At 41.2% G+C, this 14,965-nt stretch overlaps 1 protein-coding gene and 1 non-coding gene across 7 annotated transcripts in view; both read left to right on the top strand.

Annotated features, from left to right (window-relative positions):
• The window catches only part of CCAR1 (cell division cycle and apoptosis regulator 1), a 72,833-nt gene that overhangs the window by 36,112 nt on the left and 21,756 nt on the right, over positions 1 to 14,965 (top strand). For all 6 annotated transcript variants that reach the window (XM_002820884.5, XM_009245542.3, XM_054523363.2 and 3 more), the window contains 5 exons: positions 528 to 694; positions 1,431 to 1,641; positions 2,450 to 2,533; positions 6,246 to 6,431; positions 11,134 to 11,325. In XM_002820884.5, coding sequence (XP_002820930.1) covers positions 528 to 694; positions 1,431 to 1,641; positions 2,450 to 2,533; positions 6,246 to 6,431; positions 11,134 to 11,325 — 840 coding nt within the window. The remainder of the gene's footprint in view (positions 1 to 527; positions 695 to 1,430; positions 1,642 to 2,449; positions 2,534 to 6,245; positions 6,432 to 11,133; positions 11,326 to 14,965) is intronic.
• Positions 330 to 396, top strand: LOC112135334 (small nucleolar RNA SNORD98). The gene has a single exon (XR_002916631.1). It is a non-coding gene; the product is annotated as a small nucleolar RNA SNORD98 (small nucleolar RNA).

The following is a 14,965-nucleotide window of genomic DNA, read 5'->3' as shown; positions in this document are numbered from 1 at the left end:
TAACTTTAGATGTATTCACTTCGCTTAGCTGTAACTTTGTAAACATAAAATCTAAAGCCCTACATTTTAGTATTTGTAGATTAGTTTAATGACTAATTTCAGTATTAGGGCACCCAGAATTTAATGATGTAGATGTTTTTCTCGTTGCAGATTACGACTGTATCTTATTTGTACGCTACTAGTTCAACAGTCATTTTGATGTTTTATATTTGTAACATAGTAGAATCTTAGTGGTAATAGGATTCAGAGTGTCTTTGGATGTTGTTGAAGTTTGAATTATAGCTTGTTTCTTTAAAAGAACTCTATCTGAAGAAATATTTTAAAAGGATGAGTTATGATGTGTGTAAATCCTATTCCATTGCTGAAATGCAGTGTGGAACACAATGAACTGAACTCTTCCTTGACTGACAGATACCAGAGGTAGTAAAAATGATATTGGAAAGGTTTGTACCTTTCCTTCTCAAGTATCTTATTTGTAATTTGACAGGGTGCATAATATGTGTAAATGATTCTTTGTTTTGAATTAGTTTTTAGTGGGCATGAAAGGCAAGGATGAAGCTATGGCCATTGGAGGCCACTGGTCTCCTTCGTTGGATGGACCAGACCCAGAAAAAGATCCCTCTGTGTTGATTAAGACTGCTATTCGTTGTTGTAAGGCTCTGACAGGCATTGATCTAAGTGTGTGCACACAATGGTAAGTACTAATTCATTTCTTGATTAGAAGTGTTTTACTAATAGTTTATGTAGTTGTTCTTGTCGATCAGCCTTTTCCCCCCGGCTTATTTTAGCAACCCTGGTCAATGCAGGTAATCTCAAAGGAAAATCCCCATTTGTAGCTAAAGTTTATTTGGTGCCAAAATGTTTTGGGGGAAAAAGGATTAAGAACTAATCAAAATAAACTGAAAATTTAAATGTTTTGTTATGTTGTACTTTGGAAGTTGGATGTATGTTGAAAATACTTTTCATTTCATGCATAGCTGGAGAAGATCGTCAAGAGAGAACTTCATTTCATTATAATTCTTTTGTTATAAAATGATATAGTTGCGATTGTTTTTGTTCAGCCATATTTTCTCTTGAGGCTTATTTGTCCTGTGTATTTTAGTGTATCTCTTGTGACTTAATTTGAGAATATTCTTTTTTAGCACATGAAATCTGAACAGCTATCCAGCTTCTTCAGGTATTCTCTAAAATGTGGGTAGCTCCGTAATCAAACTTGAAAATGCCTTGGGGGAACATATTCTTCCTTTAACTTATTAAATGTTGTACAAATGTACCAAAAGAGGAACTATGGCTTCTATAATTTTTTTTTCTTTAGACCAACCTCAAGTTCTTGCAGCAAAATTTCTTTACTTGATGTGCTACAAGTGAACTAGGGTCTTTAAAATGTATTTTAGAATTTTTTTTCCAACATGCTTCTTCCCTTGCAACAGGTACCGTTTTGCAGAGATTCGCTACCATCGCCCTGAGGAGACCCACAAGGGGCGTACAGTTCCAGCTCATGTGGAGACAGTGGTTTTATTTTTCCCGGATGTTTGGCATTGCCTTCCCACCCGCTCAGAGTGGGAAACCCTCTCCCGAGGATACAAGCAGCAGCTGGTCGAGAAGCTTCAGGGTGAACGCAAGGAGGCTGATGGAGAACAGGCACTGAACGCTAATCCCTTTTTCTATTTCCGCTTCTCACAGGCACAGGAACACAGGCACAAATGCACACCACACACTACATAACAAACACACATGGAGGAACATAACTGGTAACAGCGACTGGTAATCCAGCTTTCAGCAGTATAGTTGTATGTTCTTTTCTCTTAAAATTTCTGTCTATTATCCTAACTTTAAGAGTGCTGAGACCTCAAAGGAAAATAAGTTGTGCTTAAATTGCACAGAATTTTGTTTTTATCATAGGTCTAGTTGCTGGAATCTGGGACCAGTTGTTGAACAAGATTCAGTATTAAGCCATTTTAAACATTTTGCCATTTTCTAAAATTTAAAAAATTTTCTTTTTCATGGTCATCAGTTCTAGTCATGGATATTTGAAATTGGACAACCACAAGTCTGAGAGATTTGAAATTTCGGGCTATGTGGCAACGTCTTTGGTACATTTCAAAGGTCTGACTAAATCAGTCTTTGGGTGGCTTGAAAATTGGGGCAAGATCACACACTGTGTGGTTTGTGGAGACCGGCAGTGTTTGTGCATCCCTGATATCCTTTGTGTTGTAATTTATCACCCTTTTGTGTTTCACAGATCTGGCTTTGATTGGCTGATGAGTGTCTTTGTGATCAGTTAAAAGTGGTAGAATGTATGTACGTGGACTTGCCTAAATAATAACTTTAGGAGAAGACAATCTGAAACATTTGTGACCTTGCACAGATCAGCAACAGACTTTTAAAATAAATTTTTTTTATTTTAAGGTTTCATAATAGTAATTACATTCTTAACTTTGTATGTCAGGATGAAGAAGAGAAGGATGATGGTGAAGCTAAAGAAATTTCTACACCTACCCATTGGTCTAAACTTGATCCAAAGACAATGAAGGTAACTTTTGTAAGGATGTATTTTATTTATTTTTTTTCAATTAAAAATTTCTTTCTGAGATGGAGTCTCGCTCTGTTGCCCAGGCTGGAGTGTAGTGGTACGATCTCAGCTCACTTCAGCCTCTGCCTCCTGGGTTCAGTAGATTCTCTTGCCTTAGCCTCCTGAGTAGCTGAGATTACAGGCGCCCCACCACCACGCCTGGCTAATTTTTCTAGTTTTAATAGAGATGAGGTTTCAGAATGTTGGCCAGTTTGGTCTCGAACTCCTGACATCAGGTGATCCACCTGCCTCGGCCTCCCAAAGTGCTGGGATTACAGGCGTGAGCTACCATGCCTGGCCAATTGTATTTATATACATATAAATTAAAAGGCAATTTTATAAATCAGTACAGCCAATATCTGTTGAATGCCTATAATATATGAGGATCTATAGTGTAACTATAGTAACTTTGAGAACTAAGAAGGTAGGATTTCTCCACTAAGTAACTTCAATTCAAGGGGATGGGAAGAAACATATGAAAATTGTAATTTTTTTTTTTTTTTTTTTAAGACAGAGTCTCACTCTGTCACCCAGGCTGCAGTGCAGTGGTGCGATCTTGGCTCACTGCAAGCTCTGCCTCCTGGGTTCATGCCATTCTCCTGCCTCAGCCTCCCAAGTAGCCGGGACTACAGGTGCCTGCCACCATGCTCGGCTAATTTTTTTGTATTTTTAGTAGAGACAGGGTTTCACCGTGTTAGCCATTATGGTCTCAATCTCCTGACTTCGTGATTCACCCGCCTCGGCCTCCCAAAGTGCTGGGATTACAGGTGTGAGCCACCGTTCCTGGCCGTAATTTGGTTTTTAAAATAGAATATTTTTTTGAGACAGTCTTGCTGTGTTTCCCAGACTGGAGTGCAGTGGAATGATCTTGGCTCACTGCAACTTTGGCCTCCTGGGTTCAAGTGATTCTTGTGCCTCAGCCTCTCGAATAGCTTGGATTATAGGCACGTACAACCATGCCAGGCTAATTTCTGTATTTTTAGTAGAGATGGGATTTTGCCATATTGGTCAGGCCAGTCTCACACTCCTGGCCTCAAGCGATCTATCCACCCCCGCCTCCCAGAGTGTTAGGATTACAGGGGTGAGCTACTGCGCCCAGCCTAAAATATATTTAAAATTAAAACATAGATTGATACACATCTAAACTGGGAAGAGGCCGGGAGCAGTGACTCACGCCTGTAATCGCAGCACTTTGAGAGGCATAGATGGGCAGATCGCTTGAGTCCAGGAGTTTAAGACCATCCTGGGCAGTGTGTGCGTGTATGTGTGTGTGTGTGTATACAGTGTATACATATATATGTACACACACATACATGCGTGTATATATATGTACACACATATATACACATATACACATATATATACATATACATATATATATATATATATTTTTTTTTTTTTTTTGAGACAGAGTCTTGCTTTGTCGCCCAGACTGGAGTGCAGTGGCACGATCTTAACCTCTGCCTCCCGGGTTCAAGAGATTCTCGTGCCTCAGCCTCCCGAGTAGCTGGGACTACAGGCCTGTGCCACCATGCCTGATTAATTTTTCTATTTTTAGATGAGATGGGGTTTCGCCATGTTGGCCAGGCTGGTCTGAACTCCTGACCTCAACTGATCCTCCCAAAGTGCTGGGAGTACAGATGTGATCCACCTCTCCTGGCCCGCTGTCATTCATAACATTGTTATGTGTTTTATTCCATTTGTATTTTTCTGGGTACAAGCTTTGTGATTGGTTGATTGGTTATTGTATGTAAAAGTTACGATCACTTCAACCCGAGGATACTGAGTAGAAAAAAAAACCAACAACCATAAAGTAATAAGCCAGGCAAGGTAGCTCATGCCTGTGATCCCAGCACTTCTGGAGGCTGAAGCAGGAGGATTGCTTCAGTGTAGGAGTTTGAGACCAGCTTCTGCAACATAGTGAGGCCCTGTCTCTAGAAAAGTTTAAAAAATTATTTGGGCATAGTGGCACACGCCTGTAGTCCCAGCTACTTGGGAAGCTGAGGTGGGAGGATTGCTTGAGTCTGGAAGCTGGAGCCTGCAGTGAACTATCATTGTGCCACTGCACTCCAGCCTAGGCAACAAAATGAAATCCTGTCTAAAAATACGTATGTGTGTGTAAGGTTGCAGCTGGGCACAATGCTTTATGCCTGTAATCCTAGCACTTTTGGAGGCCCAGATGGGCAGATTGCTATAGCCCAGTAGTTCAAGATCAGCCCTGGCAACATACTGAGACTGTCTCTACCAAAAAAAAAAAAAATTAGCCGAGCATGGTGATGCGTGCCTATAGTCCTAGCTACTCAGGAGCCTGAGGTGGGAGGATCACTAGAACTTGGAAGGTCAAGGCTGCCGCAGTGAGCCGTGAGCCTTGAGCCATGGTTGTGCCACTCCAGCCTGGGTGACAAAGCAAGACCCTGCCTCAAAAAAAAAAGAAAAATGACTCATCCTGTTGAGTTAACATTAATTTTGTCCATGTAATTATTTTTAACTATTTTATACTATTCAATTAAATTGATACACAGATTTTTCTTAGGTGGTATTATTATTTTTAAAGAGACAGAGTGCAGTGGTGTGATTAGAGTTCACTGTAGCTTCAAACTCCTAGGCTCAAGTGGTCCTCTGACCTAAGCCTCTCAAGTAGCTTGGGCTAAAGACATGTTCCACCACGCCTGGCTAATTTTTTTTTCTAAAGAGATGGGGTTTTGCTATGTTCCCCATGCTGATTTTAAATTCCTGGCCTCAAGCGATCCTTCCACCTCGGACTCCAAAGGTGCTAGGATTACAGGCACGAGACACCATTCCCTGCTGGTATTACTCCTCTATTGGACATTTGTTTATTTACTTACTTTTAGAGACAAGGTCTCTGTCGCCGTGGCTGGAGTGCAGTGCATAGTTCACTGGAACCTTGAGCTCCTGGGCTCAAGCAGTCATCCCATCTCAGCCTCCCACGTGGTTAGGACTACAGGCATTCACCACCACACCTGGCTAATTTATGAGACATTTAGACTCTTCCCTTTTTTGGAGGGAGGAAATAAGTAAATCTATAGTTTTGTGGGTTTTTTACCCCTTCTATTTAGGATGTTTCCTTAGGGTAGACAGCCAGAAATTAGAACTTCTGGGTCAAAGAACATTTAAAAAAAATTTTACGCATGTTAAAATGTTTTATTTTCCAAAAATATTCTATCATTTTGCATTTTCACAAGTGTTTTGTGAGCTGTACAAATGTCCTTTTCACCACATTTTTAAAAAGTCACACGAAAGGCTGGGTGTGTTGGCTCACGCCTGTAATCCCAGCACTTTGGGAGGCCAAGGCAGGCTGATCACGAGGTCAGGAGTTCGAGACCAGCCTGACCAACATGGTGAAACCCTGTCTCACCATGTACTAAAAGTACAAAAATTAGTTGGGTGTGGTTGTGCGCATCTGTAATCCCAGCTACTTGGTGGGCTGAGACAGGAGAATCGCTTGAACCTGGGAGGCAGAGCTTGCAGTGAGCCAAGATGACGCCGCTGCTGTCCAGCCTGGGCGACAGAGTGAGACTGTTTAAAAAAAAAAAAAACACACAAAAGATAATTGTTAATTGTAGCTAGTTTGTTAGTTTGTTTCCTATTTCAATATCCACCCCCCCGCCCCCCCGCCTTTTTTTCCCTGTGTTTTTCTGTACCATATATTCAGGTAAATGACCTCCGAAAAGAATTAGAAAGTCGAGCTCTTAGTTCCAAAGGATTAAAATCCCAGTTAATAGCCCGATTGACAAAACAGCTTAAAGTAGAGGAACAAAAAGAAGAACAGAAGGAGTTAGAGAAATCTGAAAAAGAAGAGGATGAGGATGATGATAGGAAATCTGAAGACGATAAAGAGGTATGTACTCAATCTATTATTATACTCTATGGTATTAATATTCGTGTATCGGGTGTTCTTGGAATACGTGAGTTAAGATTGTGTGTATGCTTTTATTTATTTATTTTATTTTATTTATTTATTTATTTTTTTTTTGAGACTGAGTCTCGTTCTGTTGCCCAGGCTGGAGTGCTGTGGAGTGATCTCGGCTCACTGCAACCTCCACATCCCATGTTCAAGCTATTCTCCTGCGTCAGCCTCCCGAGTAGCTGAGATTACAGGCTCCTGCCACTACGCCCAGCTAATTTTTTGTATTTTTAGTAGAGACGGGGTTTCACCATGTTGGCCAGGCTAGTCTCAAACTCCTGACCTTGTGATTCGCCTGCCTCAGCCTCCCAAAGTGCTGGGATTACAGGCGTGAGCCACCGTGCCCAGCTATTTATTTATTTTTTGAGATGGAGTTTCGCTCTTGTTGCCTAGGAGGGAGTGCAATGGCATGATCTTGGCTCACCACAACCTCCACCTCCCGGGTTCAAGCAATTCTCCTGCCTTGGCCTCCCAAGTAGCTGGGATTACAGGCATGCACCACCACGCCTGGCTAATTTTGTGTTTTTAGTAGAGATGGTGTTTTTCCATGTTGGTCAGGCTGTTCTCGAACTCCTGACCTCAGGTGATCCGCCTCCCTCAGCCTCTCAAAGTGCTTAGGTTACAGGCGTGAGCCACCGTGCCCGGCTGTGTGTATGCTTTTATTAAGGTGCAATTTACTTACTATAAAATTCAACCTTCTTTGTGAACAGTTCTGTGAGTTTTTACAAATGCATATAGTTATATAACCACCACCAACACCACAATGAAGATACAAAACAGTTCTAGGTAAAAAGGCCGGGCGCGGTGGCTCACGCCTATAATCCCAGCACTTTGGGAGGCCGAGGTGGGCGGATCAGGAGGTAAGGAGATTGAGACTGTCCTGGCTAACGTAAAACCCCCTCTCTACTAAAATTACAAAAAATTAGCTGGACATGGCTGCAGGCGCCTGTAGTCCCAGCTACTCGGGAGGCTGAGGCAGGACAATGGCCTGAACCTGGGAGGTGGAGCTTGCAGTGAGCCCAGATTGTGCCACTGCACTCCAGCCTGGGCGACAGAGTGAGACTCCGTCTCAGAAAACAAAACAAAACAAAAAACAAACAACAAAAAAAAACAGTTCTAGGTAAATGGCTCAGAAATTGAGTTCTAGTGAAGTGCTATTCCAGAATCTGTCTACTTCTAGAACAGTGTGTTTGACTGAGTCGAACCTTGAGACTCAGACTATTTATTCAAGCTGTTTTATGCTTCTGTTTTATGTCCAATAGAATAACTCCTGGATGCATAAGCCTGTTACTTGTTTTCTGAATTTGGAATATAGGGATCTCAGAAGTGTGTTTTAGCACCAGTAATTGGATAAGCCATATAATCAGTTTCTAAATCTTATACGTTGTAAAGTACACATCATTATTTATGAAGAATTCCTTCCAGAAATATTTACTCTAAATCTGATTGTGAGAAAACAGATAAATCTAGAATGTAAAATTTTCTTTTTTAAATTTTTTATTTTATTTTATTTTTTTAGAATGTGAAAAATTCTCGAAGCTTTCCTAAACTTTTCAAAAAATGGTCCATATAATGAAAGATAAAAGAAAGAAGTGGTTAAAGGGATCTCTTAGATTAAAGGAGGCTAATGAGACATAACCAAATGAACTAAGTGAAACCTGACTAGATCCTGGATAGGCAAAAATAAAAGTCATAGAGAGTATTTTTGGAATAGTTGGAGAAATTTGATTATGGATATGGATGTGACATTAGATAATATTAAAGCAGTGTTAAATTTCTTGAATGTGATAATGGTTTTGTAATTGTGTAAGATAATTACCTTGTTCTTAGGTGATGCATGGACTTGTGATTTCTTATTTTTTTATGTATTTATTTTTATTTTTTAATTTTATTTATTTATTTATTTATTTTTTGAGATGGAGTCTCACCCTGTTGCCAGGTTGGAGTGCAGTGGCGCGATCTCGGCTCACTGCAATCTCTACCTCCTGGGTTCAAGCTATTCTTCTGCCTCAGCCTCCTGAGGAGCTGGGACTACAGGCACGCACCACCACGCCTAGCTAATTTTTGTATTTTTAGTAGAGACGGGGTTTTGTCATGTTGGCCAGGATGGTCTCAATCTCTTGACCTTGTGATCCACCCGCCTCAGCCTCCCAAAGTGTTGGTATTACAGGCTGATATTACACTGCGCCCGGCCTTATTTTTATTTTTTGAGACGGAGTCTCTCTCTGTTGCCCAGGCTGCAGTGGAGTGGCACGATCTCGGCTCAGTGCAACTTCTGCCTCCTGGATTCAAGTGATTCTTGTACCTCAGCCTCCCGAGTAGCTGGGATTACAGGCGCCTGCCACCATGCCTGGCTAATTTTTGTATTTTTAGTAGAGATGGGGTTTCACCGTGTTAGCCAGGCTGGTCTCAAACTCCTGATCTCAGGTGATCCACCCACCTTGGCCTCCCAAAGTGCTGGGATTACAGGTGTGAGCCATCGTGCTCGGCCCTCAATGAGTTATTTTCATGATGAAATTGTCCCAGAGTTGGACGGTGGGAGTTCCTTCAAGTTTTGTGCCCTTTTGACATATCTTCATCACTTTTTGAGGACGTCTTTACTTACTAGCATTTTAAAGCATTTCAATTTTATTTTGTGCTATCCTTGTCCTAGTTCAGGAATCAGTCATTTCCCCAGGAAGCCCTGGTTCCTTTTTAGTGAAGAATGGTATTTAGAAGCCAAGATATGCTCATTGCAATTAGGTTGCTGCTCCCAACCCCTTTCAGTGAACAGAGATATGGAAGATAGATATATAGATAAATAAGTAGATAACACAAATGTTTAAATCTATATTTACTTCTATATCTTATGCATATTGAAAGTTGTGAATTTACACAGGTGCCTCCAATTCTTCCAATGATCTGACTCTACCCTGTGCTATCTCTGCATGGATTATTGTCCTTGCTCCATCTGGGTTTCAATATTTAGTAATGAAGCAGCTCATCATCACTGGGCAGTTGTGGCTCCACCACCCTGCCAGCCTCCGTCTCCTGTGTAGACATCAACCTTCCTTGAAAAGAGTGCTTTAGAACTGAATTGTTCAGGATAGATGGAGACAACTTCGTGAGACCCCATCTCTACAAAAAAAAAGAAAATTAGTGGAGCATGGTCACATGTGGCTGTAGTCTCAGCTACTGGGGAGGCTGACATGGGAGGATTGCTTGAACCCAGGAGGTCAGCGCTATTTGTGAGCCATAATCACACCACTACTCTTTGGCCAGGGTGACAGTGAGACCCTTCTCAAAAAGAAAAAAAAAAAAAAAAGTTGCATGTAATGAAATGCACAAACCCTTACCAAGTTGCAGATCTTTTCCATCTTCCATCCAGTCTCTTTTTGGATTGGCTTTTAGCAGGCCTGATTCTCCTTTCCCACGGCCACTTCTATTAGAGAAGCTGAAGAATTGCTACAGATAGGGTCAGATACATGATCTGTCTACCAATCAGATACTCACTTTCTGAATTTTGAATGTTAAGATCATGATGCAGAATTCCTGTGTCTCTTGTAACATTTTCTTTTAGCACACTTTAAAAATAGTAATTTAAAATTTTCATCTGCCGTGTGGTGGTGTCTTTCTGGCCCATTTTCATCACCTACAGGGATGTAATTCTGCTGCTGCTTCTCACTGTCTTTTTTAAAACATACTAAATTTGTATGGGATTTGACCTCAATACTTGAATCATTTTTATGTGAATTTAGATTGTCTGAATTTTATAAACGAGTTTCTTTCAGATAGCTTTTCTAAATTCATAGAACTCTGCTCTTACGTTTTGTTGTTTTCTTGTTTTGTCAGAAACATACGTTGGCTTGCTTTCTGAAGTTTGCTGTTTCTTTTGCCCTTGATCACTTTTTATCTGGGCGTTCTCCTATGTCTTTGTTGTCCCTCTCCTAGTCCCAGCAGTTTCTCCTCAGTATAGGGCCCTGGTAAATGAGCTTTGCAAGTCTGTAAGGCTAGAGTGGCCTAGGCCTCTTCAGATCTTAAAATAAATTCTCCACTCACTCTCTTGTTAGGGGTAAAATTTTGCCTAGTTTCAGCTGCTGCACTTTCCGGTAAATACCTACTGGCTGTTTTTTGGCTTTCTTGTTCTCCCATTGCTTCCTTATGCTTTCTTCAGACACATCATCAGTAGCACAGGTCTTTTGGCCTTTTCCCACCCATTTGTATATTGGTTTGTGGGGATACCTTGTCACTTAGTTTTGTTATGAATGCTATGAGTTTTTGATTTTGATATCTATATTGCTTTGTCTTTTTAGTGTGAGGTTTCAGGAAGATCTAAAACCTATGCTACCACTACTATTTTCCGAGAATTTTCTAATTTATATAATCTCAATATAGATAATTTTTCCCCCTCTTTACAAGGCAGTTTCTTATGCCGGGAAATCCAAAAGAGAGTTAGGAGCCATCAAAGCTTACTACTCTTAGTGAATTTGAACTTTCCTCCCTTCTCAACCTTTATGGTTTGTATAAATACCATGAAGAGTCATGGGAATTTTGTTCCTTTTCTTTATGAGGTATATATTCAATATATATTCATCTTGCACGTGTATATACATCCTACTTGCAGATTTAACCTTGACTTGAAATTTGAAATATTTAGGAAGAAGAAAGGAAACGTCAAGAGGAAATAGAACGCCAGCGTCGAGAAAGAAGATATATTTTGCCTGATGAACCGGCCATCATTGTACATCCAAATTGGGCTGCAAAAAGTGGCAAGTTTGATTGTAGCATCATGTCTTTGAGTGTCCTATTGGACTACAGATTAGAGGATAATAAAGAACATTCATTTGAGGTAATGTTTTAAGTTTGAAATAAGATCCATATAAGGTCCACACATTATGACTAGTTAATATATCTCTGTATCTCTGAAATCTTTTTTCTTTGTTTTTCGCTTTTCATGATTTTTTTTTTTTTTTTTTTTTGAGACAGAGTCTTGCTCTGTTACCCATGCTGGAGTGCATTGGCATGATAGTGGCTCACTGCAACCTCCGTCTCCCGGCTTCAAGCAATTCTCCTACCTCAGCCTCCTAAATAGCTGGGATTACAGGCACCTGCCTCCACACCCAGCTAATTTTTGCATTTTTAGTAGAGACGGGGTTTCACCATGTTGGCCAAGCTGGTCTCGAACTCCCCGACCTCAGGTGATCTGCCCGCCTCAGCCTCCCAAAGTGTTGAGATTACAGGTGTGAGCCACCATGCCCGTATCTCTGAAGTCTCTTTGAATGCCTCTTTCTTTCTTTTTTGAGACGGAGTTTCACTCTTGTTGTCCAGGCTGGAGTGCAGTGATGCGATATCGGCTCACCGCAACCTCCGCCTCCCGGGTTCAAGCAACTCTCCTGGCTCAGCCTCCCAAGTAGCTGAGATTACAGGCATGAGCCACCATGCCCAGCTAATTTTGTATTTTTAGTAGAGACGGAGTTTCTCCATGTTGATCAGGCTGGTCTTCAACTCCCAACCTCAGGTGATCTGCCCACCTCAGCCTCCCAAAGTGCTGGGATTACAGGCATGAGCCGCCGTTCCTGGCCCTGAATGCCTCTTTCATTGCTTGTTTTTTGAGTTTTTCTTGTCTTTTTCTTGTAATCTACTTCTTGGGAAAAAATAGATGATTTGTCCTCTAACGTTTCCTTACAGACTCACTTTTGCTGATTGCATTTCTGTGGTATGGTTTATGTGTTCCTCTGTCCTCTGTATTTCATGTAAATTGATTGTTGGATCTAAATTTTTAATCAAGTTCAGTTCTGTTTTTTCCCTAAGATGCTTTCATAAGTAGTGTGGTATGTTCTTTCTTCCGGATATCCATAATGTCTAGTTGTCTCTTTTGGGGATGAGGTAATGCTTTATTATTTTCTCTAGAATTAAAATAGCATTTAATACCATTTAAAGAGATTAAAAATTTAACTTGCATTTGAGTTGTAAGAGAAAATAATTGTTTAACTTTTCATTATTAATCTATTTTTTGTATCATTATTTTATGTGTTTATTTATTTTTGAGACAGTCTCACTTTGTTGCCCAGAATGGAATACGATGGCACAATCTGAGCTCACTGCAACCTCTGCCTCCCAGGCTCAAGCGATTTTCCTGCCTCAGCCTCCCAGATAGCTAGGATTACAGGCATCTGCCACAACGCCTGGCTAATTTTTTGTATTTTTAGTAGAGATGGGGTTTCACCATCTTGGCCAGGCTGGTCTCAAACTCCCGACCTCAAGTGATCCACCTGCCTCAGCTTCTCAAACTGCTGAGATTACAGGCGTGAGCCGACTGCACCCGGCCTATTTATTTATTTATTGAGACAGAGTCTCCCTCTGTCACCCAGGCTGGAGTGCAGTGGCTCGATGTTGGCTCACTGCAACCTCCACCTCCCAGGTTTGAGCAGTTCCCCTCCCTCAGCCTCCCAAATAGCCAGAAATACAGTTGCATACCGCCAGCCCCGGCTAATTTTTGTATTTTTAGTAGAGACAGGATTTTCCCATGTTGGCCAGTCTGATCTTGAACTGGTGACCTCAGCTGATCCACTCGCCTCGGCTTCCCAAAGTGCTGGCATTATAGGCATAAGCATTTCACCTAGCCTGTATCATTATTTTAGAGCAGCTTTACAACATGTAGTTTAGTTTACTTTACAACATGTTTGTTAGTTTTCAAAACAATTGAAAGCTTTTATCTCTAAGTGTGTAATTGCTTCACTTCTTAAAAATAGAATTTCCAACATATTAATTTTGTAGTGTCCTGTACAAAATCATATCTAAAATTATTATCGTGTTTAATTATTGTATCTTATCAACATATCTTAAGTTCTTTTATTTTCTAAATTATATTGGAAAAATCAATCATGCGTCTTTGAGCCAGAAGGTCATTGTTCACCAACTGGTAAGATGAAAATCAAGGAAGACTAGAGACCTTTGAAGATTACTGAGGCAATTATGAAACATAAAGTCCATGCTTATTGGTGTTTAAAACATGTTATAAATATTAAAATATGTCTAAGTTGTTGAGATTTTTTTTTCCAATGTTAATTATTCCAATAAGCAGATGTCCTTAAAATTAGATGCTGTATGATGTTATCTTTTTTTTTAAGCAGTTGCCTTGCTGGGTGCAGTGGCTCATGCCTGTAATCACAGCACTTTGGGAGGCTGAGGCAGGTGGATCACCTGAGGTCAGGAGTTTGAGACCAGCCTGGCCAACATCGTGAAACCCCATCTCTACTAAAAATACAAAAAATTAGCCAGGCTAGGTGATAGGTGCCTGTAATCCCAGCTACTCAGGACGCCGAGGCAGGAGGATCTCTTGAACCCAGCGGGCAGAGGTTGTCGTGAGCCAAGATTGCACCACTGCACTGCAGCCTGGGCAACAGAGTGAGACTCTGTCTCAAAAAATAAAAAAAGTAAGCAGTTGCCATAAATTGAAGTAATTCCTAATAGTGCCATCCCTGTAATAATCACTTAATAAATAAATACATAGGCTGGGCACAGTCCCTATAGCACTTTGAGGGGCTGAGGTGGGAGGATTGCGTGATCCCAGGAGTCTGAGGCCAGCCTGGGCAACGTAGTGAGACTCCATCTCAATTTGAAATAAAAAAGATTGGGCAACTAATGAAAAATAGGCTAAAATAAATTATAGTTATAATAAATTGCATTGTTTATAATCAGAAAATGATCTGATTAAAATATTTTAGCAAATGTATCCGATTTACAAAGATGACACATTTAAGGGCTGTGGTCAACCATTTCAAGTTTTAGCCCTTTTTTTGAGACAGAGTCTCACCCTGTCGCCCAGGCTGTAGTGCAATGGCGCGATCTTGGCTCACTGCAATGTCCACGTCCCAGGTTCAAGCGATTCTCCTGCCTCAGAGTCCCGAGTAGCTTTGGGATTACAGGCGTGTGCCTCCACGCCCAGCTAATTTTTGTATTTTTAATAGAGACAAGTTTCACCTTGTTGACCAGGCTGGTCTCGAACTCCCAACCTCGTGATCCACCCATCTCAGCCTCCTGAAGTGCTGTGATTACAGGCACGAGCCACCGTGTGCAGCCCGTTTTAGCCCTTTTTAAGAGTCTGTTGAAAGCAATGGACTTTAGCCTTAGAAATCAGTACATAAGGCTGGGCACAGTGGCTCACGCCTGTAATCCCAGCACTTCAGCAGTCCGAGGCAGGCGGATCACCTGAGGTCAGGAGTTCAAGACCAGCCTGACCAACATGGAGAAACCCCATCTCTACTAAAAATACAAAATTAGCTGGGCGTGGTGGCGCATACGTGTAATCCCAGCTACTCGGGAGGCTGAGGCAGGAGAATCGCTTGAACCGAGGAGGTGGAGGTTGCAGTGAGCCAAGATAGTGCCATTGCACTCCAGCCTGGGCAACAAGAGCGAAACACCATCTCAAAGAAAAAATAAATAAGTACATAAAAAATTTATAATATAGGCCGGGTGTGGTGGCTCAC

Source organism: Pongo abelii, chromosome 8 (assembly GCF_028885655.2).
Source record: "Pongo abelii isolate AG06213 chromosome 8, NHGRI_mPonAbe1-v2.0_pri, whole genome shotgun sequence".
Lineage (NCBI taxonomy): Eukaryota > Metazoa > Chordata > Mammalia > Primates > Hominidae > Pongo > Pongo abelii.
Note: the sequence above shows the minus strand (reverse complement) of the source record. Positions and strands in the feature narration are given on the sequence as shown.